This window comes from Haemorhous mexicanus, chromosome 3 (genome assembly GCF_027477595.1).
Source record: "Haemorhous mexicanus isolate bHaeMex1 chromosome 3, bHaeMex1.pri, whole genome shotgun sequence".
NCBI lineage: Eukaryota > Metazoa > Chordata > Aves > Passeriformes > Fringillidae > Haemorhous > Haemorhous mexicanus.
In genome coordinates this window covers 94,435,938-94,462,046 of record NC_082343.1, presented here as the reverse complement: position 1 = coordinate 94,462,046, position 26,109 = coordinate 94,435,938, and the positions used below count along the sequence as shown (strand labels likewise).

The window sequence follows — 26,109 nt, the reverse complement described above, 5'->3', positions numbered from 1 at the left end:
AAAACTTGTAATTATTTCAGTTACCTTTATCCTCTGCTTGGTTTGCCTGTTTCCTTGTGCTCAGTAATTTCACACATGTGCTCAGTGTTTGAGGTCTGTGTGGTAGCTTTTGTAGTGAGAATTATTACAATATTACTGCTTTTTTTAACCATGGTGAAATAGTATCTTCTGATAGCGTTTCTGGGGTTTTTTTTTGTATGTTTGTTTTTTGTTGGTTTTTCCCTCTTTTTGCTGTTGTTTTGGGGTTTTTTTCTCCTTTAGAATATAAATTACATTTGCTTGTGCATTTTCTGTTGGATTTTTTTTTGGGGGGAGTGAGGACTGTTCATTGGAAAGCAGCCTGCAATGCTCTGTGGTGCGTTTGCATTTCTAAATGCAGTTTGTGAACAGCTGCTGATGGATCTTTCTTTAGTCTGAGTAAATTAGATTGCTGTTGCCTTTGTGTTTATGGTAACTTCCCATGACTGATTTTTCTCTACAAGATGGAGATTAGAATTTGGGGAAGATTCTGAAATCAATAAGGTATGGCTTGCTTTAGTTCATTTCAGGGACTTCAGAAATACTGGACTGACAGTGTGCCTGTAAAATTAAGGGTGTAGGAAAAAAAGAAATTATTTCCTTTAGTATATTGTGAGAAATAGCTATTTGTAGCTGAGAAGAGGAAGGAATGCACTTTCTGGAGAGAGTGTTACTAAATCAGAAAAGATATTTGAAAAATAACAAGAATTTTCAAGAATTCATGTAGAATTTTTCTTGCAAAAGACTTAAAATTGTGTTTCTTAACAGAACGTAAAATGAAAAAAATGTTAGTACATGCACAATTTGTTAAGACCCCATTGGTAAATGTAAGGACAAGCTATACATGTGCTTTTTAATGTACTGGAGATTAGTGCTTCAGTATGTCAGCCTGTCTTTTATATGGTCCTGTTTTATATGGTAGCTGGCACATTTTAGGTTGCAGCACATAGGTTTGCTGGGAGCCGTTTCTGTAACTTGTCAAGATTTAAGAATAATAAGTGGCAAATTTCCTTTCATTTTCTGGCCTCTTTATGAAATGGATCCATCTTAAACATAGTATTTCACTCTAATGATGCAGCTTTGCTGGTTTAAACTTCATAGAATTAGGTCTCTATATTGGTGGGAAGCCTAATTTTGCTTCTTGGGGTCTGCTTATATTGGATTTGGACTCAAGACCTTGGAAGAAGTAGAAAGGATAAAGGAGAGTGGGGCAGTATCTTTTCTTTTGTTCCAGGCTGAGTTAGGGTTGTGAGCATGCTCTGGGTGAGAAGAGGTGTAGAATAAATAAAGCATTTCTCCCTCAGAAAGATCTGTCCTTAGAGCTGAAAACATAATCTGGCAGGTTGCTGACTCCCACAAGAAGAGAAGCTAGGCTGGGACTGTGATGGGCCACAGTCTCTCTGCAGAGATGCTCACAAGGTACTCACAAGGGCACAGCTGCCAGTGAGTGCTCACAGTGCTGCAGCACAGCTGACTTCCTTGCACCTTCTTGGCAGCTGTACTGGCCCAGGTGTTTAAGGGGATTTAGTCTATTTTGGATTGGGGATCTGTGCTACTCTCCTTGCGGGGTTATTTTTAAGCAGGATCAGTTTCTTGAGCTGATTCACTGGCCTGCCCCAGTCTAATGATATGATGCAGCTGGTTAAGATGGTGGTTCCCAAGTTCTTGCTGTTGAATATGCTTTTCTGACAAAGATTTCTGTTCAGCCACAGCCAAAGTGGTGTCTGAGGTAAGAAAAGAAATTAAGAGATTGCACCATTTTACTCATCAAGGCTTCAGCGTGATGGGGAGGGAGATAAGCAGATGCAGGGTGATGTGTAAACACAAGATTACAAGGCAGCTTGGAGGTGTGCACGTCTCTTTTGTATTCTCTTGATAAAAATGAATCATGGACCTCACCTAATATAAGCTTGAAGAGAAAGTGGAACATTCAAAGGAAGGTGGAAAGAGGTTTCTAGAAAATCTGTAAACACGAATGTAATGGCAGTCTGTGGGTGGCAATGGCAGCAAGACCAGACCCACATTCTGTTTGGAGAGAAGTGGTTCGCATCACCCCTTGCCTCTCCCACTTGTTTGGCTTCCTTGAGGATGTTGGATACCCTGTCCCGTCTTGACTTGTGTTTTTTATAGTGTTAAAATTTTTATGTGTGAATATTCTCTTGTGTTGTTGGAGTGGTGGCTTGCTTATTTCTGTCAATGATTTTGAGTGTCAGTAGCAGAGTTATTCTCGCTTATCTTTTAATTGAATTTGCAATAGACTTGTACTTAAGTGTCTTTGCTTGTATGGTATATTTAAACTATACTTCTGGAGGGATACAGAACCCAGTGAGTAAATTGTGCTTATTTTAAAAGCTGGAAAGGGCTGCTGAGACTGTAATCAAAGCTCCCATGAGATTCCATTCACTGTTTTTTTGAATGCAGTATGAAACAGGTGCATGAGATAAGGATTTATTTTTCAGACACCATCAAAAGTCAATACATGAAAAGTCTTCTTTCCTTTTTAACTAGTCATTACATCAGTTCTGCTGCTTTTCTCTGCTTAGATAACTGTACTGAAGTTGCAATGTGAAGATTTCTCTTCTTTTTTTTTTTTTTTTTTGGAGGCTTAAGTTTTATTATCAGCTGTTTTTTTACTGGAGCTAACTAATTATTCTGTAATTTGGTAAGCTGGTATTGTTTAAGATGAGAAAATATTTCAGTTTTATGTAGTCTGAATGCATGGACTTGTTTGGGTTTTTTTTTCCCTAAAGTGTACAATTTAGAATTAACATCTATGTCAAATTTAGTGGAATTCTTGTTTTTTATCTCAATTTTATTCAAGGCCTAGCCCACTGTCCCCCTTCCCTGCACACCAGGACAGAACACAATTCTGTCGTCGAAAACTTATTTGCAGTCACCATATCTGATTTTCATTTTTCCCTGGGATGGCGGAGGATTAGAGCAGATTATAGTGTTGGGATAATGTCTGACTCCTTGTGTTCCATTTAGTCATAAATAAACCCCTGAGAAATCTGAATGTTGCTATGGTGATGCTAGTAAAAGCCTGGGATCTGGAGTATGCGAGCCGCTTAGCAGCATAATGTCACTTAGAGTAATGAGCCCGCTGTCATTAGGACAGTGATGGGTTTACCTGGTGCTCTCTAACTTTGGTAGCCCCTGCCAGATTCTGAAAGCCAGTAAGTAAAAGCAGTTCAGATATGATATAGTACTCTGTTTAGTAGCTTGCTACTACAAACCTTTTAACAAATAGAAATCTGTGTTTTGTCTGTTTACTTTCTTGCTTTAATCTGTTGAAGTATCACAGAGAAACAAGCAAAAACTTTCTATTCTGCTTTTCACAAGATGATCTGGTGTAATTAAAACAACAAAAAATCAGTTTATAGCAACTTGTTTTAAACTGTGTGAATGCACACTTTTCTTCACAGAATGTGGAATATAAAAAGTAAGATGGTATTAAAATGTGGTTTTTTGGGTTTTTTTTTTTAGTCTTTATAACCTGGCTTCACTGGAACTGAGAGAAAATTTGCTGACATATTTACCTGAGTAAGTCACATTGCTTGTGTTTCAGTATATTAACATAAAATGTTCTTATTCTTAAAATCTGCTAATGTATGAAACCGAATGACAGCTAGAAAAAAATACTCAAAGGCAATTGACAACATGAGATGCAGCCTTCTTTTAGCAACATCTGCTTACATCCATTAATTCTAGTTGTACTTGGTTAGTAGCAGGAACCTGCAGTCTGCATGGATTGTCTCTGTTCTATAAAAAAGTATTGTGTATGACCTACAGCATCACCAAACATGTCCTACATCCATTGGACAAGCCCATCTGCAGTGGGATGGTGGTTTGAGTTGTTCTCATGGTGAAATTTTGTAACTGTGAAAGTAGAGCAGTAAGAGCCCCAAGATTTTCGCTCTAGACCTTCATAGCATTTGAGTAATTGTTTGTATTCAGGGCTGAGTAGCCAAAAGCTTCTAAAACCTGGAGGTGAAACCCTTGGTTGCAAACTAGGCCTACTGATATCTGAAGTCTGACTTCAGAACCACTGTGATTTGTGGAGAGAAAAATTATCTAGATGCCTCTGTACTGTCTGTATTGTGGCAGAGGAATTGGTGGTCTTCTGTTAGACTAATATGGTATCTTATACTTTGGGGATCCTTTTTGTCTGCCTGGGAGCAGCCTCATCTTTCTCTAGTGAAGAAGTTTCCTTCCTTCCTTCACTATCTGGTTGCTTCTTGCGAGAGTTTTAGTGACTCCTGTTCTGCTTGTTTAGGTAGTGTAATAGATACTGTAAAAGATTTAACTTTTTTAAATCAGAATTTCCTCCCCAGTTGCTTTTGGGGAAATTTTTTCCTGTTAATCTACCCAAATTTTCCTGTCAATCTACCCAAGTGCCTTGGTTGTGGCTGTTCATAGCAGTGAGCCACAAGACACTTTATGTCAGTGGTCAGAAGATAGGAATTGCTAGGTAAGTTTGGCCATGCAGTGTCAGTATGAAGCTATCAAAAATGTTGACAGTTTTATTGCTCCATGAAAATTCTGACTGTCAGTAATGTAGCTGACAGTTCTCTATGGTTTTTGTGCTACTGCAGCTTTGGGGGAAGTAAGCAAGAGCTCTATGAGCCTGATTTGAAGCTTGGCCCTCTCTTGTCTGTTGCTTGAACTTTTTTTACATCCTTTTGTGCTTCCCTCTGTTTGCAGTCTCAAAACCAGAAGTATTTCAGAAACTGATGGATCATGTTGAGAAGATAAATGATGGATATTGAGTCTTGAGTCACATAGTTATGGGATCACTATGGGTTCACTAATTTTTATCCAGTTGCTTAACTGTAAATTTCTCCTAAAAGTAAATCTAACTAACTGTGCTAAAGTATGTGGCATTTGCTACCCCCAGGGACTTATTGTTGAAATAAAAAAACAAGGTAATGATTTGATTGCCTATACTAAGTTTTTAAGTTTCGAGGTCATACAGTTACACTGACAAACCAAATTATTTTTTCAGTAAGATACTACTGCAAACAGTCTGTGCCTGGTAAAATAACTGTCTGCCTACAGTACATTGTAATTTGAAATGCAAGTTTCAGTAAAATGAGCTTATTCAAATACATGGGGTTTCTGTTGCTTTAGTCTGATGTGGTTTTGTTTTGATTTATCTCATCTCACAGATCACTTGCCCAGCTGCAGCGACTAGAAGAACTTGATTTAGGAAACAATGAACTTTATCATTTGGTAAGAGAACATACCACTGAAACTGCACATTGGTCTTGTTTTATGCATAATTTAGATTAAATAGGTTGTAGGATGTCCAAAACTGAAGAAACAAAAATGCATGGAAGGAGAGTCTTCTTATAGGTACAGATGAATTTTGACAGTGAGCTGGTGCTTTCATATCTGTTTAGTCTTGTTCAGTACCGTATCACTTTACTCAAAAAACTGCAGCTGATCTCTAGAAAATGAGAGTGCAGCACAGCTTTTTTTATGGAAATAAGAAGGAGAGGGGGGACACAAAATCTTGTCTGTGCTTGCAGTTACAGTGACCACATGGACTTGTGTCAGGAGCTGGATGGGCTAAGCACAGAGGAAAGTTAAATTTCCAGGGTGAGAGTGGGAATCTTTGGGAAGGGGCTGAGGCACAGCTGAGGGTCAAGAGGTCCTACATTGTCGCAGATCGATCTTCCAAAAATATATCTGTCATCTCCTTAAGGTGATTCAGGTGAACGTTGGATGGATTTTCAGTAGGGCAGGGGTGTGCAGGCAATTTGTTAGTGCATGCCAGGAAAGAAAGGTATATTATTAATCTATAGCAATGAATTTGTATGATGGAGTTCCCAAATACTTACAGACACCCTTGCTACTTCTCACCAAGGCACCTCTAAATGGTGCAGTAAGAATTGGTTTGCTTAGACTGTAATTGTGGGGTAGCAATTTTTTTTACTTGAAGCTACTATGCTACTTAACTTTACTGCTTTTTATGTTATAGCCAGAAACAATTGGTGCACTTTTCAATCTTAAAGACCTTTGGTTGGATGGAAACCAATTAGCTGAAATACCTCAGGTAAAAATGAGCTCTGCTGCTACTGTTTTGAAGATGTTTTTGAAAGAAAGCATGTTCATTCATTCCTACAGGGAAGTGCTTTAAAATGGAATATTTTCTCAGTCTACTTTGCCTGGGTTTGGTTTTGGGTGTGTGTTTTCTCTTGAAAAATTCCTCTGCAAGGGATTGGCCATGATACTGTATGTTGTCAGAAATTTTCTTTTAAGCATTTTGACAAAGGAATTGTTTCCTAATAGGCACATTGTTCAGTTTGTAGGATGACGCATCCTCTGTTTATAGTTCTTTCCCTAAGATCAGGGAGCCATAAGTTGTCTGAGCTAACCCACACCTTGTGTATCTATCTGAATTGCAGTTTTAAAAGTTTTGAGTATGAATTTTTGGTTTTTTTTGTAGTCATCTTCATCCATTTAAACATGGTGTTTAGAAGAAGTACAATAATGGAACCATTGCCATAAATATAAATTTTGATTTATGGAGGCAAATTCCCCATCTGACATCAGTCACAAGATGAGGGATCTTAGCATTTAAAGCGTATAGCACTCTAAATTCCCTTTCTTAAGAACTTCTGTAACATGTGAGATGGTTCCTCTTTCCTCTTTTTCCCTTACAGCCAAGTCAAAACCTGTTTTCTTCTATTCCTCCTGCAGTTTGGTGTTACTTGCTGTGTGGATCTCATTGTCAACTGTGTGTCTTGTAAATCAGTTAGAGTTTAATGGATTTAGTTGACTTTGTTTTTGTTGGCTTGGCCTAGTAAGTAGAGATGATCATTCATAAAAAGTCAAGTGTGACTTCAGCAGCCATTTTTATTGAAACTGGCCATTATTGTGTATTTTTTCCAAAGTTGAAAGGATGAACTTGTACGATAAAGGGTCCATTTTTAATGAAAGATCTTCTTGAGGGGCAGACAGTTCAAAAGTAAAAGAACTGATCTAGTGAGTTAGAATCAAGGCCATTGCTGTGTGAAAATTTCATTTATGTAAAAGTAAAAGGCTTCATCAGCTGTTCTGTTCTCTGAAAGGTAATTTGGATGACTAAAATGAGATCTGTCTGCAAGTGTGTATAGGGATGTCTATGTGCATGGGGAATGGGGGTTGCTCTGATAGCTAACAGAGACAAAGGTATTTCTCTGTCTAATGGTTGGATTGCCATGATAAATACTTAAGTAGTCATGAATAGTAGTAGGTGATGGCAGTATAACTTGGCAGTTCAAATATGCCTGCTAGAGCAACACCCCCAATTCTTATTTCTACATTTGTTGTAGTTGGGAGATGTGAAGATATGAAATCCCAAGATGTCGTGGCATGTTGCTGTAGCAGCCAAGAAAGACTAATTCTAATTTGCCTAGGGTTGATTGGGAGGAGTAGACTTTAATTATGTAGTGGTTGATAATCTGCCATTCTGAAAAAACCAACTCTGCAATCTTTACTTGAGGAAGACTCCAGGTTTAGCTGGTGCTTGCCTGGGTGTGCTCAGTGTAGCTTGCCTGACAACTGAAGGCAGTTTAATATTTAAAATCAGAAAGTGTGGCTGGATCACTTGGTTAGTTTATCATACGTAAAGTGTAAATATTTACTTTTTTCCTGCTTTTAGAGGTCATACAAAGAATGCCCAATTAAGAGGTCATACAGATAATTATTTTTCTTTGTGGAATTTCATTGTGATGGTACATTTTTCAAAGTGCTTTCTTACGTGTTTGGGCATGACTTAAATTTTTTTCCTTGTATCGCAGGAAGTAGGAAACCTGAAAAACCTGCTTTGTCTGGATGTTTCTGAAAATAAATTGGAATGCCTTCCTGAAGAAATTAGTGGTCTGACTTCTCTAACAGACTTGCTTGTTTCTCAGAATTTACTTCAGGTCTTACCTGATGGCATTGGTGAGTCCAAAGTGAATGCTATCACACAGAACCATTTAACCCACTGCAACTGGAAGTCATTTCGGTTTTTCGAGTCTTTTTGTGCAAGAGATGAGCTTGTCTCGTGTTGGTTTTTATTCCTTTTGCTGAGTAACAAATGCATAGCTCTATTAATGCTGCATTTTAATTGTCTGCGTAATGACTCCCCCATAATCCTCTTTCAGTTTTCACTTGATATCTCTAAAACATCATAAATGTTAATATGTCCCTTCAGTTCCCATTGTATCTATATCACCATCAGAACTCTTTAACACTGTAAAATTTTAGCTTGTAACATGATGTGGGTCAAGTGATAAGGCTGAAAGGATCACTACAAAAAATACAGAATTTGGAATGGTGTTGTGTATTTATCTTCAATGGACAATGTGATTAATCCTCTACTGAACCTAGTGGAAGACTCTTGCCTTTCAGCACATTAATCCTTGCCTTGAGGATTCAAACTACAACCATTCTATGTCTGACCCCTTAGATTGGTTTCAGTAACTGAAGAATGTTTCCTGAAGCATTACCAGTGCCTTTTTTAAGGTGTGTGTTTTTTACCATGCAGTAGTTGTGACAAGTAGATGAACAAGCATTTTTTTTTTTCCCCCTACTCATCAGCCGTTTTTCTGGAAAGTTCCACATTGTAGGAGTATGCCTTCTACTTGAGTACTTTTTTTAAAACAAACAAACAAATGAAATAAAGGTGTAGTGGAAGGAGGACTTGTGAACATGGTTTAACTATATTTAACATCCAGAAAAGAGTGGTCAGACCTTCCTCCTTCCTATATATTCTATATAAGACTAAGAAAAGTTGCTGTAGAAGTTAGACTTGGGGGAGTGGGCTGACAGCTGTGGGTCCTACAGCTGCCTAATATGTGTTTGACAGGGAGTTGTAGCAGCCCTCTCTGAAGTGTGCTGGCCAGTAGAATTGTTGTACATCAGAAATGGAGCTGTAGCTTCTGAAAGTCAGCAGCCCATGCACCTGTCTGGACCGAGCTTGTTGGCAGAAGAGAACCTTGCTGGTCTCTGTGGAAGCTCCTGGGCATTGCCCAGCTGATCACTGAATCCTTGGTGGGATTGGTGGATCTGCAGAGCTCCTGTAGCAGGGCTCCCACCAGCACCAGGCTCAGATCAGCTGTGGCTGTGTCTCCTCAGTCCCCAGAGCTCTGATGGAGCTCCAGCACCCCCAGGCAGCCTGTGCCAGTGCTGCACCATCTCCCACTGAGGAAGCTGCTCCTGATGTCCAGATGGGATCACCCACACTGCTGTGATTTGCAGCCATTGCTGCCTCACCTGCCCCTGCAGAGGAAAGTTTGGCTCTGTTGTGTCCATAACTGCCCTGCCAGCAGTTCTGGGCAGTTCACAGTTGCCTTCTTGGCTGTCTCTTGGTGGGAGTCAACAAAGCCAGCTCCTTCAGCCTCAGCTCACATGTGCTCTGGCCATCCTGATGGCTTCCTTCAACTCCCCTGTCACTTGAACAGGGGAGTTGAAGGGGAAGACAGGACATCACATGAAACTGAGAATGATTTTACAGGTGTGGTTTCACTAATTGCAGGTTGATAGGATACAGCAACTTCCATTGATCTGTTGGCTATAATTCTAATGTAGTCTAGTTGGTGTTTGTTTCTGATGAGACCTCACTGCTGTTTACTATTCAACCTGGTGCTCACCATGGTATCCATGTCCTTTCAGCCTGGTGCTCACCATGGTATCCATGTTTACTATTCAGCCTGGTGCTCACCATGGTATCCATGTCCTTTCCAGCAGGGCTCTTGTATAGCTGTATATTTCACTTCCCAGCCTGTGCTGGTGCACAGGTTTATTCTGTCTGGGTGCAGAGCTCTGCACGTCTCTCTGCTAAACCTCGGGTTTCTGTTTAGGTTGCTATCTTTCTGTGTCAGACATCTCTGCATGCTTTAGCGGCATCAGCGAATTTGATACTCCGGATTATTACATCTGTTTTGGACCACAGAGGGATGGTGGTGTGGTATCAGCACCTAGTATTGTCTCCTGAATTCTCTGTCATGGGTTCTGCCTGAGTCAGCTTTTGCACCAAAGACCATTCTGATACAAAGGAGTAGAACAAATTGAGTTTTCTGGCCTGAAACAGTATTTTGTTCTTCGTGAGAGAATCACCTTCAGAGATGTTTGATTTCTCATCTAAAGAATAAACTTGGGTTTCCTGTCTGACTAAATAGGTTCTCTATTAGGAAAGAGACCTTGATCCTGTTTGGGTTTGGTCTGTCACTTCAGTGCAAGATGGTCTCACTGTGGCTGATTAGGTGTAGGTGATCTTCTGAACATTCCTTTATTAATAAACATTGTAAAATTGAGGAACAAACAGATAATTTTCTTATAGGGATTTGGGTAGACACATCCTTGATGTTTACATGAGATATCCTTTAGATTGTAGCTTAATTACAATTTATTATGCTTAAATGTTGGCTATGAATATTTATATTGAGTATGAATTCAGTGATATTAAAAATTGCAGAAATAGTGCAAGCACTAAGTGAAGCAGTGCTTGGGTTATTTTATTTTGCCTAAAAAAAAAAAAATCATTGTTTTAGAAGATTTCTGGAAGTTTTGCAGCAGTAAAAATGTACGTATTTAAAAGTATTGGAGGATACTAGACTAAAAATCCATGTTGTTTTTTCTGTCCAGGAAAATTGCGGAGGCTGTCCATTTTGAAGGTTGATCAGAACAAACTGATCCAACTAACTGATTCCATTGGAGACTGTGAAAGCCTTACTGAGCTAGTTCTCACAGAAAACCAACTGCAGGTATGCATGGTCATGGCTGCTCAAATGGCAGGTGGTAATAAGAGCTGCTGTTAAGTGCTGAATCAGTTAGTTCATTAGGTTACTCACCCTTGCTACTGCTAAGCAGTGCATTTTCTTTAAATGCATCTTATTTCTTACCTGTTAAATGAATGTGGAGAACACATTGTGTGTAGTAACAATCCACCCATCAAATGCTTAAGCAATTACATATTCACTCTTGAGTCTTTCATGACCAGTGAAAGAGTTGGAGCATGTGGAGTGCAGGTATCGCTTACTTAGTTGTAGTTTTGATGTGGGGGTTTGTGCTGTATTGCATTATTGCCAGTTTTTGCTCTGCCTTATCTGGATCAGTCTTGCTGGAACTGAATAGAAGCCCTGAGCACTGCAGAACTTGTACTGCTCCTTGTTCTGCTGATCTGCTCTAGACAGGTGTTGAATATGATACGTGGCCAATAAAATAAAATGTCAGAATTCCTTCTGTTAGGTGTTTCCTTCCATTATTTTAAAACTTCATGTGACACTGACACTTGGAGAGTAGCTGTCTTTAAAGAAACTAGGTTTGAGCATTTCTTAAGTTCAGTTGGTACTTGGTTGACTTACAAGCTTAAGACTGTTAAGAAGATGCCTCTCCAACAGTCAGTTCATAGCACCTGAGTTGGGAGACAGCTAATTGAGAAGGAAATTTGGGAGTGTAAGGTTTGATAATACATCCTACATACATGCATTCTATACACAGCTGTTGTGTGTCTATTATTGTAGTGCAGAGATAATGAGTGAATTTGTGTTAGAAACTGGTATTCCTAGACACTTGGTCTGCAGTATAAACCTTTGGCTCTTCTTTGGGAAGTCTGGCAGTAATGAGGATTAACTCCATTTCAGTTTTGAAAGTTGATTGACAGTTAATTAATTTTAAAAGGGAGTTAAAAATTCCTGACTCTGTTTATTTATGACTTGCTTGTATATTATTTTGTTTTTGTTGGCACAGTCATTGCCGAAGAGCATTGGAAAACTAAAGAAGCTGAACAATTTGAACGCTGATAGAAACAAATTAACATCTTTGCCCAAAGAGGTAAGTTTTGTGCAGATGACATTGTAGCGACAGAAAACTCTTGATTTCAAATGCCTATGAGAAGTAGCAGGCAACTTTGGTCCAGTGAGTATTCTTTCCAAACTGATAACAGCCAGGACCTTGTCCATTAGATCTGAACTGTAGTGATTTGATGGCTTGAAAGTGCAAAATGTCTTTGCAGTTGAACAGAAAGGCTTGGATCTAATTAGCTGGTAACTAACTTGGGTCTAATTTAGCTTTTAACTGGTAGTTCCCAGTGTTGATGTCAAGTCCTGCACTATTTGAAGACTTGGAGTTCTGGTAAGGTGAATGCAACAACATGTCTGTTCTGCATGTAGTATGAAACTACTGCCACACTCTTCCTCACTTCACACCTGTGACCAATATCAAAGGGAAGGTTTCATACTCTGAAAAGTGGCTCAATGACTGTCTTGACAGTCTTTTTGGTGTTGAACATTTCTGGACTACTTCTGCCCTTAAATATAGGGACCTGATGTGGCCAAGATACCTCAAATTTTACAGCTATGAGCACTAGGACTTCTTGTCTGTTGTAACAGGATGTGGAATGAAATGAGGCTAGAGTTTGTGTTGTGAAACTAAATATAATGAAGGCTTTACAAGTTTAGTTCAGCAGTTAATTGTGGAAAGAAGTTGGGAAAGCAGCATCCTGTGATTGGAGCATGGAGCTGTGAGTTGGTTCTGTTTGTACTATTTTTTCTCTGTAATTTTTATCCAAGTAATTCTCCCTCTTAATTTTCATATCTAACATGTGGCTCTGAGCTTTTGTTCTCCACTTTCAGTCACTTAAGGAGAAGGAGGGTTATGTACTCAGGTGGCAGCCAGTGGATGGAAATTGAGAGGAGGAGTATCAGCTCTGGCTCACTTCCTTGTGGAGCTTGGACAGCTCAGGAAGGAGGTGTGAGAAGGAAGTGAAGTGGCAAGGAGATGGGTGAGAGCTGATTGAAGAAAAGGGATCAAGCAGAGGCAGATGATGCAGTGCTGTGGCACTGGCAGCAACAATTCTGGTGTCCTGGGTCTGAGCTGCCACAGGCCAGTCACTTAACTGGGGGAAGGTGAGGGGTGAGACATGTGAGTACTGCAGCTTTTCTAGCAGAACAGTGTCTTCCCTGCTGTGCTGCTTCTGGTTCTGAACAAAGAGTTGTGACAGGGCTTACCCAGACAGGTTGCATGATGGCTAGCAAGAGACAGGACCCTGGGAAGACTACTAGGATTGGTATGTGATAGCAGTTTTCATCATAAGGTATGCTGAGGTGGAAGGAACCCATCAGGAGTCCACCTCCTGGCCCTGCACAGGACACCCCAAGAGTCACCCCATGTACCTGAGAACACTGTCCAAACACTTCCTGAACTCTGTCAGGCTGTGCTGTGACCACTGCCCTGGGGAGCTGTTCCAGTGCTCAACAACCCTGGGTGAAGAACTCTTCTCTAATATCCAGCCTACACCTCCCTTGGCACAACTTCAGGGCATTCCCTCAGTTCCTGTCACTGTTCACCACAGACAATAGATCAGTGGCTGCCCCTCCTCTTCCTCCATGAGGAAGCTGTAACTGCAGTGAGGTCTCCCCTCAGTCTTCTCCTCTCCAGGCTGAACAGACCAAGTCCCCTCGGTCGCTCCTTATGCAGCTTCCCCTCAAGGCTCTTCACCATCTTTGTTGCCCTCTTTTGGATGCTCTCTAATAGCTTAATATTGTTCTGATCTTGTGTTCATTCAGTAGAAGACTTCCTTTGCTAAAATACCTGTACTTGAGACTTGTGCAATTTTATGTCCACTCCACCTTTGAGTAGAATTGTTCTGAGTTTTGCATGGAAAGTTTTACCAGTACAGTTTATTTCCAGACTGACCATTAATAGCTTGTATAGTGTCTAAGCAGTTTTCTCAGTTAATGGAATATATGGTATTGGAGGTGGTGCATAAGGGCAATCAGTGTGGCTTGTAAGAAGCAGGGACAGGAGCAGGCAAGAGGAGAAGGCTCAGCTGCAGAAGCAGGTAAAGCAGGGTGAATATGGAGTGGGTCTGCTTGGGGGTATAGTGGGGTCAGGAGCTCAGTGCAGGGCAATAGAGGCATTGATACTGAAGGCTTGGAACCAGCAATGTTTTCCAGAGGTGGAATGTGTGGAATGTGTTGCTCGGTTGGTGAAGGAGTTGGGGGATATCCAAGGATGAAGTGAAGAACGAGAATGTGTCTAGAGAACATCAGTGCACCTGAGAGAGGAGGGGGGGGACACCTGCACAGAAGTGGAATGAAGATAGGGATGAGGCTGTGTTTGGAGAAGGTGAATAATGAGAAAATGGAAGGTAGTGTCTGGAATGAGGTGAGCTTTGGGGCGTTGTGGAAGTCTAGGAAATAAAAATGAGAGAGGGTGGTTCCCTAGGGAGCTTGGCAGGGAAACAGAGGAAGCAGAGCTCTTTGGCTCCCTATCAACGATTTTGAAATATAATTTTTATATTTGCTTTAAAGGTGTCCACATAAATGGGTCTGTCTCATTAGAACAAATGCCTTGAAATTACATGTAAAGATTTTATGCTTTGCTCTGCCAGTATTTAATTTTTTATTATTGAATTTTAAAGGAAGTCAGCCCTTCTCTAACTGTGGGGTCATCTCACTCTTTATCAGTGCGTTTGAATTCCAAGCTGGTAATGTTTCAAATAGAAAGAATAAACAACTCAAGCACAAGCTTCTGACAGAAGTAATTTTAAACACCCCTGCCTGCTTTGTGTTGCTTAAGATGTTTCCTGAGACAGTATGGCCAAGACTGGGGTCTCAGACCTCTGCACTTCAAAATTAGTACTTGTATTGTACAAAATTAATACTTGTGAGTACCAACTCACAGAAGCAGAGTTGGATGCAGAAGTAGAGTATACACTGGAGATATTTTTCCTCAGTATCTTTTCCTTTATGTGTATTTCCTACCTCTTCCATTCCTTCTCTGCCTTACAGAGTGCTAGAGCAGCTGTTCATGTCTGGTCTTCATCCTGATAAAAAATGGATGTGGGAGAAGCTGTTACTGGTTTCTGTTGGAGAGGGATAGAGACATAGTCTTGTAGTGTGTGTAGAAAAAAGTGGAATTCAGCTGGAGAGCACCCAGTACTGTATCTGCTTGGTGTTGCCAGAATTAGTCCTGTAGCAAAGACCACTTTTATAGGTAGGATGGTGGAAATTATGTGCCTGGTGAGATAATCTCTGATTTTTAGTTTTTCTGTGGTAGTGTGTGGTTTTTTTTTTGGGGAAGGGGGAAGAAGGATGTTGATTTGGTTTTGTTTTGTTTTGTTAACAGTTCAAGAGAATTTGATTTTGAGTCATTGTGTTAAGCCATTACATTGCAAGATGGCTTCAAGGCACGCTTGTAAAACCATTCTTTTTCTTTTCGTGTAAAATATCTTGACTTGGGATTATTGAGGAGTTTGTATGCAAATACACCTTCAAAGTTTCCTGGTTCAAAGGTTCTTCTGTATTGTGTGGTGATAAAGGTAAAACCTGGAAGAACTGAATGTACGACCGAGGCTTGAGTCACTGAGAGATTTCATCTACAGCATCTCATTCTGCAGCTTAGTGCCTCTCTGTGACTGAAGTGGTAAAACAGACTTCAGCAAGAACTGAGAATGTCTAAACCTGTACATAGTTAGAAATGTTTTTCCCCTTAAACTTGAAAGACCTGCCTGGTGACTCCTTGGTATTGAAATCCCACCCTGGCGCAGGAACGCTGATGAAACTGGTGTGTTGACTTTGGCACTTGCATAAATAACCTCCTTGGAATGTTTTCCAGTTTATATGCTTTTGTTAACGAGTCTTTACACCCAGCAGAGATCTGGTAATGTGTCCTTCCTGGCTCTGAGGTATATTGTGAGAATTATTACTCAATTAGGTAAAAACTACAGGGTTTTTTTTGGCAATAACTGTGCTTTTTAATTTTTTTTTTTTTTTAAACTAGTGGGGACCGCTTTGTTTTTTCTGATTTTAAGTTTTGATGTCCTGTCTCGTTATTTGTATAGAAGTATGTGTGTCTCAGAGGTAGGAAAAAAAGGGCACTAAGGAAAAGTGCAGGAAAACTTGACTTGAGTCAGAGGGCTGAGAAGCTCCTCTCCTACTATTCACCAGTGGTGCACAAGGTGTTGAAGTGAGTTTGCTGAAGATTTTCCTAGCCAATTTAAAGTTAATTGCAACAACGGAATAATAGTTAATAATAATGAATTGGGCAGTTTTTTCCACCCCTAAATGTATTCAGTGTTTGCAGTTAAAGAATTAGTATACTTTATGCGGAGCCAAGGAAAATTCTGACTTTATTTACGTTGAACCCAAACAAAATTTTGGATATGACATGCTGGAAAAGATTTTGCAACACAAGAGGGACTGTGTTTAAATTACCACTATATTTATCAGACTTGTGTAAGTCTGTGAGAGTTTTTGGTGCTGACAGCTGTTTTGAGAGTTGAATAAAAGAGATGTGTCACTGGACTTTTAGCTATTCGCATGACAACTGAAGACTGATCATTACAGTGTTTGTCATAATGTATTTTTTTTTGCATTGCTTATAGCTGTGTGGAAGATGCTAACTGGTAAAGGACAGCAGAATTGATTCACAGCTTTTGAGTAGTAAAAAGATGTACTTTAGAGTCATTAGAAACACCAGGAGAGAAGCATTCTGTTCAGACTTGCAGTTTGTGAAGGACTGTTTAAGATAGACTAGTAGTGGGTGTATGAATGGCAAGAAAGCAGGAGGGTGAAGTGCTAAATGCTGGTCATGATGAGAACATGGGGGGAATTTTAGCAACTGAGCTGACTTCCTGTCTGTGTCCAAGCCTTACTGTTTCTCCAGAATGAGGAAGCTGTTAGAAAGATGAGCCTCAGACTGAGATAGAAGAAAAGAGCAAGAAGATCATCCATTAAAGGGTTTAAAGGGTTGAAGTTTCGTGTGGAATCCAGAGGTCTCCTAGTGATAATCATCCTCTCAATCAAGCCCACCTGAATGCAAATATGCAGTTTTGTTCCTTCTTCATAGTACCAATGATCTTAAAATGAGCACTTCGTAGTAATGACCATTTACTGCCTGACTGACCTGTGGGCTTTGTTTTTGTGGTTTTCCTTTATCTAGGCTCACTATTCTTTGGAGTTGGCGTGATGTGACAAGTCAATAACATTTAAACTAAAGTTGCTAAAATGAACTAAGTCTCAGGAGCGTGACTTAGGCATGCACAACTCATGTGAGATCTTTTCTTGATGTCCTGCTCACTACAGAAGAGTGTGAGGACTTCTTTAAGCCTCCAGTCCTTGGAACAGTTACTGATGTGCCTAGAACTAAGCACACGCTTGTCCCCATTAAGTGAAGTCTGTGCTGGAAATGCAGCGTATGCTTAACTGGTGAATGGGCTTGTGGCCTCAGCTGTGTCCTTGGTGCACATGTGGTGGTCTGGCACAGTTTGTTGTGAGCATGTCACCCTTGGAAAGCATGGCTCTTCCTCAGTTAGCCACTCTGAGCCAAACCAGTGATGTTCCGATACCGTGTAACTTCGGTGTTTTCCTTTCTGCTTGCCATGTAGTGTGTGCACTTTTGCCTCTGTGGTACGGCTTCATGTTTAGGTTTTCAGACATTGGACCTGATGTCTTTCTGTACTGCTGGATGGGTGCCATCTTTGTTTGAAATGACAAAGATTTTAGTTGATTTTTAACTGTCAGCTTGTCTTTTTTTCCCTATGTGGTGTCTCACTCAATGCTGCTCGTTAAATGCTGTCTGCATTTTCTAAAAACATTTTCAGTAAAAAAATTCAGTGTCTCTTTTTTATCTACCTACTACCCTATTAAAAGGTCTTCACTACCTTTGAATGAAACAAAACTTTTGAACAGCAGCCTGTTGACTGATAGAGAGCAAAGTTAAATTAACTGAAGTTTAAATGATTTAGGAGTTACAACCCTCTTTGGCAGTAGAAGAATGTATGTTCTGTCTCCATTTGTTGGCATGCTCTTGTCCGGTATGGATAAAGAAAAATAAATTGAACATGTCTTGTATTTTCTTAATTGTTAGCCGCTTGGAAAATTATGGGTCAGGTAAATTGATAACCCTGTAAGTATTCTTCAGTCCATGGCTCTCCTATTACCTTTCATTAAGCTGCTTTAAATGCATGATGGCTCAGGCTGTCCCAATTCCACTGCTGCATTTTTCCATTGTCAAAAGTATAGAAATTTTGGTCTCATCAGGGCTGCATGGCTTTACTTTGTTTGGCTAACCTGTTTGGATCTCCATGCTCCAAGACTGAGTAACACAAACTTCATTCATGAAAAGGGAACACTTTGTGTACACTGAGGGCATCACTTGCCAGCTCATTAACATTCCCTAATTGTATTTCTTGCTTTTCACGGCTCCTCATGTTAGTAGCACCAATTAGACACTTAGTGTGTATGTATTGTTTTTAGTATCACACTGTGTTCTGTGAACGTGTGAAGGCACATTATTTAAGAATTTATACAGGCTTTAAAGCGAATAGCAGAATTCTTGAACCAAGAAATGTTTGCTTACTATTTGAGTGCTGATTTCTAAGGGCTTTGATTCACAAGCTAAAATGGCTTGCAAGGTTCATGCTTCTGTTGTACACACAGGGCTGGGAAAACTGATAATCTTGTGAAATAGCTGCATCTTAAGAGTGCAGTGATTTAAGGGAAATAGCACAGATTTTGTTTTGTCAAAAATGTAGCACTTTACCTTTCTGCCGTAAATAGCTTGTGAATCAGAAGCCTTGAGCAGCTGATTGCTGTTTTCTTCTATTAAAAAGCATTTATGATACAAAGGAAGGTGAGTGGAATGTAAATGCTCCATTTTTTTTATTTTGTGAGTCACAGTTTCATCCTTTAAAAGCGGCTTTTTCCTTTGTAAATAGTTTACATCAAATCAACACTATTTTTCCTTTGACTAGTTAAAGTGTTTTGTGCTGTTTGTCCATAATCTCAGTCTTGGGTTTGGACTGAATTGTGGGTTTTGCAAAGACACAACTGACAGTTAACAAGAACACAGTAATTTCAGCTTAGTTCAGGGAACTCCTGGCCAAGGTGTAGTTACATATTGGCTATAGGGTGAGAGGAAAACCTTCTTAGATGTATGTCACTATAGATGTCCTCTAATTTTTGAACTGAGATTTTCCACTGTGATTCGTTTGGACTCTATAATTAGATTCTAAGTCCACTTAACTTGAAAGCTTCAAATGGCATTGGGATATTTTGCCTCTATTATTTGGAGTAAGAAAAGAAAAATCTTTTTTCCTCTTCTTATGGTGAGTTTTGGAACTGGCAAACAAAGAACAGTGCTTTTTGAAACTCTGTACGATAAGCAAACAAAGGTAAGTTTCCTTTGTTAGTAGGAACAAAGAGTTACTTGAAGCAGCTCCTGAGTTTCTAGAGCTAATAATCTTCCTGTTTATGTTCCAGAGGGAACTTCTTTAAAGTTGGAATGAGGTTTTTTTTAATCAGCTGTGGGGGATTTGTCTTTCTGAAAGCACCTACTTTTGGTGCAAGATGCAGATTTTTAAAGGTAAAACTGAAAAATCCCATCTTTAAACCCAAAGAATGCAAATGCTTATATTTGGATAAATTGATAGAGACAGAGGATATTAGGTTAAAATAGATTAAAGAAGGCCAGTTCATGTGGGAATTGTGTTGAAATGAGGTGCATTTCTAATGAATCGGGGCATCAAAGATTTTACTGAGTGTTCTGCTTCTAGTGAGCTCTTCATTGATCTTTGTGGACACAAGAAATTTTGGGAGTTGGTTGGTATGTTTAGCGTTTTGCCTTGCTTCAAGGCCCATTGCACTTGCTTGGATATAAAGTTGCCATGAGGAAAGAATGAATTGATATGTAAAACGTAGAGCTAGAAAATGTTAAATGTAGGGGTTTTTGTGAATGTTGGGCATAGAGTAGTTTCTGTGTGGTTACTGGTTTCTAGATGTGGAAGGCTCTGAAAGGTAGCTAGAATGTGACCTATATGTGAAGTTATCCATTATTTGCAGATACAGATGTTCAAGACAGTGCTCCTACAGATTTGCTTCAGGTCAGACTTCTTCGAAGCTGACACTTGTTGGCAGTCTGTACCTCTGGGGGAAGTGTCTGGCAGGCATTGTAACTTGAATGAGCTGTGACACACTCAGTGACCCACGCTGCATGCCTTTGTTACACTGTGGTACTGCAACAAAACCAGACTTGCTTTTTTTCCCCCCCTCTTCTCAAATGTAGGTTGGGGGCTGCTGCAGTCTTAACGTCTTTTCTGTACGTGACAACAGATTATCTCGAATTCCCTCTGAAATTTCACAGGCCACTGAACTTCATGTCCTGGATGTTGCTGGAAACAGGCAAGAGATTTTTGTATTTTCATGTTCTTTTGCTGTATTTACTTAATTCTTTCTGATAGCAAAAGATATTATGTCTAAGAAGAGAGTTGTAAAAAACCAGTTATGACATTCATGTTAGTGTTACTGTTGAAATTGTCAAAGTAGTCTTCCCCCTGGGCCAAAAGTAGCAAAAATTGTGTGTTGTCATGAGTGTGATTTTTGGATTACTTTGACCCTGAGGAAGAAATTGGATTTAAAAAAAAACCCTCTGGATTCATATATTTCTATATTAAAACTGAGAATCTAGGCAATGGCTAGAGCTTCAGGTGAAGCTACCAAGCTGTAATGTCAAGTGACACCAATATTTAGTGTTGTATCTTCATGATACACTGTGAATAACAAGGAAAGCCACTTTGACTTTGCAGCTTCTCACAAATCCTAGTGCTTCAAACACCAACATGCAAAAATGAGTGGATTAAAGCATAAACCAGCAAATTAGTTCAGCTTCTTAGGAGGAGGTTAAATTAAAAAAACAACCCCAAAACAGAAGAAAAGTGAATGGCATCTCATCTATGCAATATGATTGTCTCACAAGCCCTTACGCATTTCTGTTCTAGCCAGTGTTCACACGTAAAGCTCTGATGGGAAGCAGCTGTCTGCCTTCCAGGGCACTTTACTGCAGTAGAGAAAGCTCAGCATACTTTTACCTGGTTTTCTGCTTCAGAGGATTATTAAGTTATAATAAAGTTAAGCTGCATGTTTGTTGTTTTTTTGGTTGTTTTTGTTTTTTTTTTTATTTAAATGGAGTAGTTGATGACTTGCAATGCCTTCTGTTAGAGGTATTAATTTCAATCCTGTTTGTTCCAACTAAATGATGTATACTTGAGTTCACTTCATGACCATCTATTAAGACTTCCAGGGATTGCCCTGACTTTTTTGCTTTCCTTTTTTGAGCTAGGCTGACGTATCTTCCCATTTCACTGACTACGTTAAGGCTGAAGGCTTTGTGGTTGTCTGATAACCAGTCCCAACCTCTGCTGACATTTCAGACTGACACAGACCCTGAAACAGGAGAAAAGATTTTAACCTGTGTATTACTTCCTCAAATGCCTTCTGAGTCTGGTTGCCAAGGTAAGTGCCTAGAGTCAGCTTTTCATTATGTACAGAATTATTACTTCCTTGTTTACTGAGTTGTCCCATAAAGGTTTGTAAAATGTGCATAAGCTCTAGTGAGCAAAGTAGCAAAATTCTAGTTGAATTTTCAATATTAAACCTTTTTTTTCTATTATCCTGTTAGTCATCAGAAGACTTCAAAACTTGGCACTGAGTGTTATTGAAAATACAGTGACAGCTACAATAAATACAGATCTGGAGGAAAAAGACTATTTTGAGGCTTGCCAGTGGGCCCAGTAGTGGTGTCCATATTTGTGTACATTATAAATATATATATATATATGTGTGTGTGTGTGTGTGTGTGTATATATATATATGTATGGAAAAATGGTGGCTTTCCATCTTCAATCTCTTTACCAGCAAAATAAATTGCATAGCAAATAGTAAACAGTTGACTTTTTACTTTTTAGCAAGCTAATTTTCTTTCAGGCAGAGGTGTCATACAATAACTTTATTATATTCATTACAAGTGTAGTTATTGCAGCATAAGTTGCTTCTACCTTTTGTGATGAAACTTACCTCTGGGCTAGGTGGAACCATAAACTCTTTTGTTGGCTGTGTTGCTGCTCCAGTAACTTCTGAATGTTTTTTGTCTTTAGCTTTTAGAGCTGTATGTGAGCATTCAAAGGGATTCATCTGAGCTAATATTTAAATTTCTGCTGTAGTGACTGGAGAGTGATTTATCCTCTCCAAGAATGGACTTTTGAAAGAAAATCATGTGTATTCTTCTCCACTGAGTACAAAGGGGCCTGAGGAGAAAAATTCAGCTCTGGGTATCTGTATTGTAGGTACCCAGGCTTAATTCCAATGTTTCAATCATATATGGCTGGAGCAAATAGAAAGCATTAAAACAGTAGGAGTGTAGAAATGTCTCTGTTTTCAGCTCCTGGATTTTAAGAATAGTTAAGAATTAAAATAAATGTATGAATTAACTCCTTTGGAATTAGAGAGGATTAAGCTAGTTCAAGAAGAGTAACAGAGGTTGACTTGACTTTCTCTAAAGGCCCACTACTAGAAAATTAGATTTCCTCCTCTCCAGATGAATCTCGTGGCTTCAGGGGTAGAAGGCGTGGAATTTAGATTGCTGGATGTGTATGCCTAGCAATACTGAAAGGATGAGGTTAGTAAAAGCAATGATCCTGTGTTGTGGAATGCCATTTAGGGAACTGGCTAATGTCAGCTGGCAGCCATGTTCCACAAGAAAAGCATGCATAGTGACAAGTATATTAAATATATAACCATCACTCTAAAACTCTGAAACGGACCAAGTACAGAAATACCTAATTTATACAGAAACCATTTAGTGTATGTACTTGATAACAGAAAACTAATGCAAGCTCTGTTTTCTTCCAAAAACAGTAGAAATAGCCACTTGTAAGTATTGGATGACTGATTGTTCAGATGTTGCAATTATGAACAATAAATCATGTTGATTGTGTGACTTCGCATGCATGTTGCTGTGAATCTTGAGTTACATTTTCCTGTTCTCACAGATAACCTGCCACGATGTGGTGCATTGGAGAGTTTGGTAAATGAGATGTCAGATGAAACATGGAATGAGCGGGCAGTGAACAGAGTCAGTGCAATTCGCTTCTTAGAAGATGAGAAAGATGAAGAGGAGAATGAAATGGTATGTTTTCCAAGCCTTTGGATACCTCCAGACACTGTGGCATTAATGCAGAAGTATAAAAAGTCTCTGAGCATTCTTGCTATAAATATTTCAGCTTGGACTGCATGCTTTGTGTGTACGTTTGGAGAAGAAACTGTTCATGTTGGCTGCTGAAACTTTTTATATTGACTTTGAATGCCTCTGTTTTTTCTGCTTTGAATATAACTTTTATATTCTGATGCAGGACAGTCTTCTGTTTTGCTTTGTTTTCATCTGTCTCCTTAGGATGTTTTCTTTCCAGAAAGAAGATAGGATCTTTCTCTGCATCTGGGAAGCTTTACTGCCTGAAAGTATATAGGGTCTGATTTAGGATTCCAGCACTCTGGCATGTGTCTCCATTAAGTTTGCTGTTGTTTGTCTCTCTAATTTCTATTTCCAATCTCTTTTGTGCTCTCTCATTCTTTTTTTTTTTTTTTTTTAACTCCACCATTTGCATTGAACCAACCATAGTGTCCATAAACAGCAGGAATGTTGCTCATTAGTTTCCCACTTAAACAAAGGATGTGGGAACATCTGTCACTGTACTTATAAGACCTCTCCATTAAGTTGGGCTCTGCATATCCTGAAGATCAAAACACAACACGATCTGTAGTTTTACTAGCTTTTATTAACAATTAAAACTCCATGTAAAGATTAACACTGCTTCAGTCACATTTTCATTGTGCTCTGATGCTCTGAAACGTTGCTGGTGGTCCTCATTAGATCTCAGCTTGAGATACTTCAGGGCACTGTCTGGATTGTGTTAGTTTAAAAAGTGACTACAAAAACTCTTACTTTAATTTGGAAATGAGCAAAGTAAGGTAGTTGCTTGCTCCAAAGCAGCAGAAACAAAGTGTCTCTTAACAGGTATGGTTCACTGACTGATAGGGGGTTCAGGCTGCTTAACAGCCCTGCCAACCTGAGAATGTCCATAGTGTAGTGAGGGCTCAGGTGCTGAAGATGAGTGCTTGATTTGCCTGATTTGAAGCAAGAACCTTCCTATGAGAAAAAAGTTTATGATCTTACTGAGGAGAAGGAAGGGCAGATTTCTGAAGCAGTCTTTACCAAAGCACTCACGTGTGGGTCATCAGTTCTGCTGTTCTCTGCACAGGTTACATGCATGCCACTAAAAAGTAATTGCATGTATACATGTATTATACTTAAATTGTATTTGTGGTGTTCTGTTGTCTCCAGCCTGGATGCTAACTGGAGTTTTTGTGAATCTTGTTTTCCTTGTAAAGGTTTCAGCACAATGATATGCATTCTTCTGTCTAAGGTGGGAGAGAAATGGTCCCTCTCAAGGTGCTTGTTCTAGCTAGAGAACCATACTGTGTGGTGGGGCTGAAAGGCAAATGGAGCTCCAAACAAACACTATTTAAAACCATAAAGAGATCTTGTGGGATTCTTTCAAAATCAGATGAAATGTTTTAAGTGTGATCTTAAATCACTTGTATGGTTTTGGGGAGAAAAAAATCCCCAAGTATAGTTATGAAAGAATCTTCACTTCATAACTTGTAATTGTACTTCACATGAGTGGCTTTCAGATTAGTAGTCCAAAAGAGGACCAAATTTGCTCTTAGACAGTTCTTAAAACCTCTTTCCCTGTCTTCAGAAACAAATAGCTTTTAAAGTGATGCTCAGCACAGAGCATTATGGTTTGAAAAGGAAAAGGGGGGAAAAGGAAAGAAATTGATACTTAGTATTTGGTATGTGGATGCTGAAGCCTTGTAAGTGTATGTTGTTTTGCAGAGAGACAAAGGCAAAACCACTTATTGCACTGTTTATTTTTAGAGAACACTTCTAAGGCGAGCCACTCCACACCCTGGAGAATTAAAGAACATGAAAAAGACAGTGGAGAATTTACGGAATGATATGAATGCTGCTAAAGGACTGGATTCAAACAAAAACGAGGTCAATAATGCCATTGACAGAGTGACCACTTCTGTGTAGAGTTCCATCTCCAGATTTTACCTCCTGTGTCTCCCCTGCTGTTGAAATGTTCCTGTCGTCTCCTGGGACCTCACTGAGCCCCTTTTTGTTTTTAACCAGAACCTGATTCATCGTCTCCATACACACGAAAAGTGCAGCCCGCTGGAAGAAAGTGCCTTATTTCATCCAGGCAGTGAACCAATAATTTCCAAATCAATATTGTAATTTTAATAGTCCTAGGCTTTTTTAAGTTTAATACACTACTGTATGCAGAATACAATATTTTTGTCTTAAACACAGGGGAAATAATGCTTTTCTTTTCCAGAGTGCTGGGATATCTTCTTCCCAGTGGCTGGATGTGCTGGTGAGAAATATAGTTTTGTGGGAAATCGATACACTTTTTTTATTTTTTTTTGGCAGCTCAGATGGTGTAAATTTTAAATTTTTGTATAGGACTTTCATAACAAGATGATGTATTTCATTTTTAAGAGAAAATTTATCTTGAGCGGTACATATTTTAGTATTTGTGGAAGAGACCAAGTTTCATGGACAACTGTATTCATTTGTTTGTACCACCCATTGTGCCTTATTGTGATTGGTATGTCATAGTAGTCTTAAATATAGCAATTCTTGAGGAAAGTGAGTAGATTTGGTCTCCTGCTTTAGATATGTTTTTCTTTCTGGACAGTAATTTGTTGGGAATTTTACAGCAGAGAACCTATGTTTATATTATGGGATCTTAGGTTGTGAAGCACAAATGTTAGTTTTGTTGTAAACAGAATTAAGATGAAATGACCAAACTGCTATTGTTTATTACATAATGCACTCACACTTTAACTTAGTTGTAATGAAACATCTTGGTTTGGATGCCTTGTTGCATTGCAGTCACTAGAAATTCATGCTTCCATTATTTTTTTTAAATGTGCCATCTGTAAAATAACTTGAAAAACAGCACGATAGACTTTGAGAAGCACAGTATGAAATTAGTTTTATGTATTACACAAGAAAGCATGGTTCTTTAAAGTGCTTTGGTGGTTTTATAAAAGTTTATAAAACCATAATAAAAACATCTTTAAAAGCTTCAGTAGATGTGATGTATCATTAAAACAGCAATTAAAGTATCTTTGCATTAATGCTGTCATTGTAGCTGTGTTGCACTTCAATTGTCCAAGGCTGATTTCAAGGTCTCACTTAATCTGTGGGTTC

The 26,109-nt window shown here is 39.2% G+C and overlaps 1 protein-coding gene across 1 annotated transcript in view; it reads left to right on the top strand.

Moving 5' to 3' along the window:
* Positions 1–25,987, top strand: part of LRRC1 (leucine rich repeat containing 1) — a 68,789-nt gene extending 42,802 nt beyond the window's left edge. The window contains exons 5-14 of the mRNA XM_059842729.1: positions 3,505–3,561; positions 5,187–5,250; positions 6,002–6,076; positions 7,806–7,950; positions 10,636–10,754; positions 11,740–11,823; positions 20,059–20,174; positions 21,112–21,284; positions 22,820–22,956; positions 24,766–25,987. Coding sequence (XP_059698712.1) covers positions 3,505–3,561; positions 5,187–5,250; positions 6,002–6,076; positions 7,806–7,950; positions 10,636–10,754; positions 11,740–11,823; positions 20,059–20,174; positions 21,112–21,284; positions 22,820–22,956; positions 24,766–24,924 — 1,129 coding nt within the window. The 3' untranslated portion in view covers positions 24,925–25,987. The remainder of the gene's footprint in view (positions 1–3,504; positions 3,562–5,186; positions 5,251–6,001; positions 6,077–7,805; positions 7,951–10,635; positions 10,755–11,739; positions 11,824–20,058; positions 20,175–21,111; positions 21,285–22,819; positions 22,957–24,765) is intronic.
* Positions 25,988–26,109: the final 122 nt, after the last annotated feature.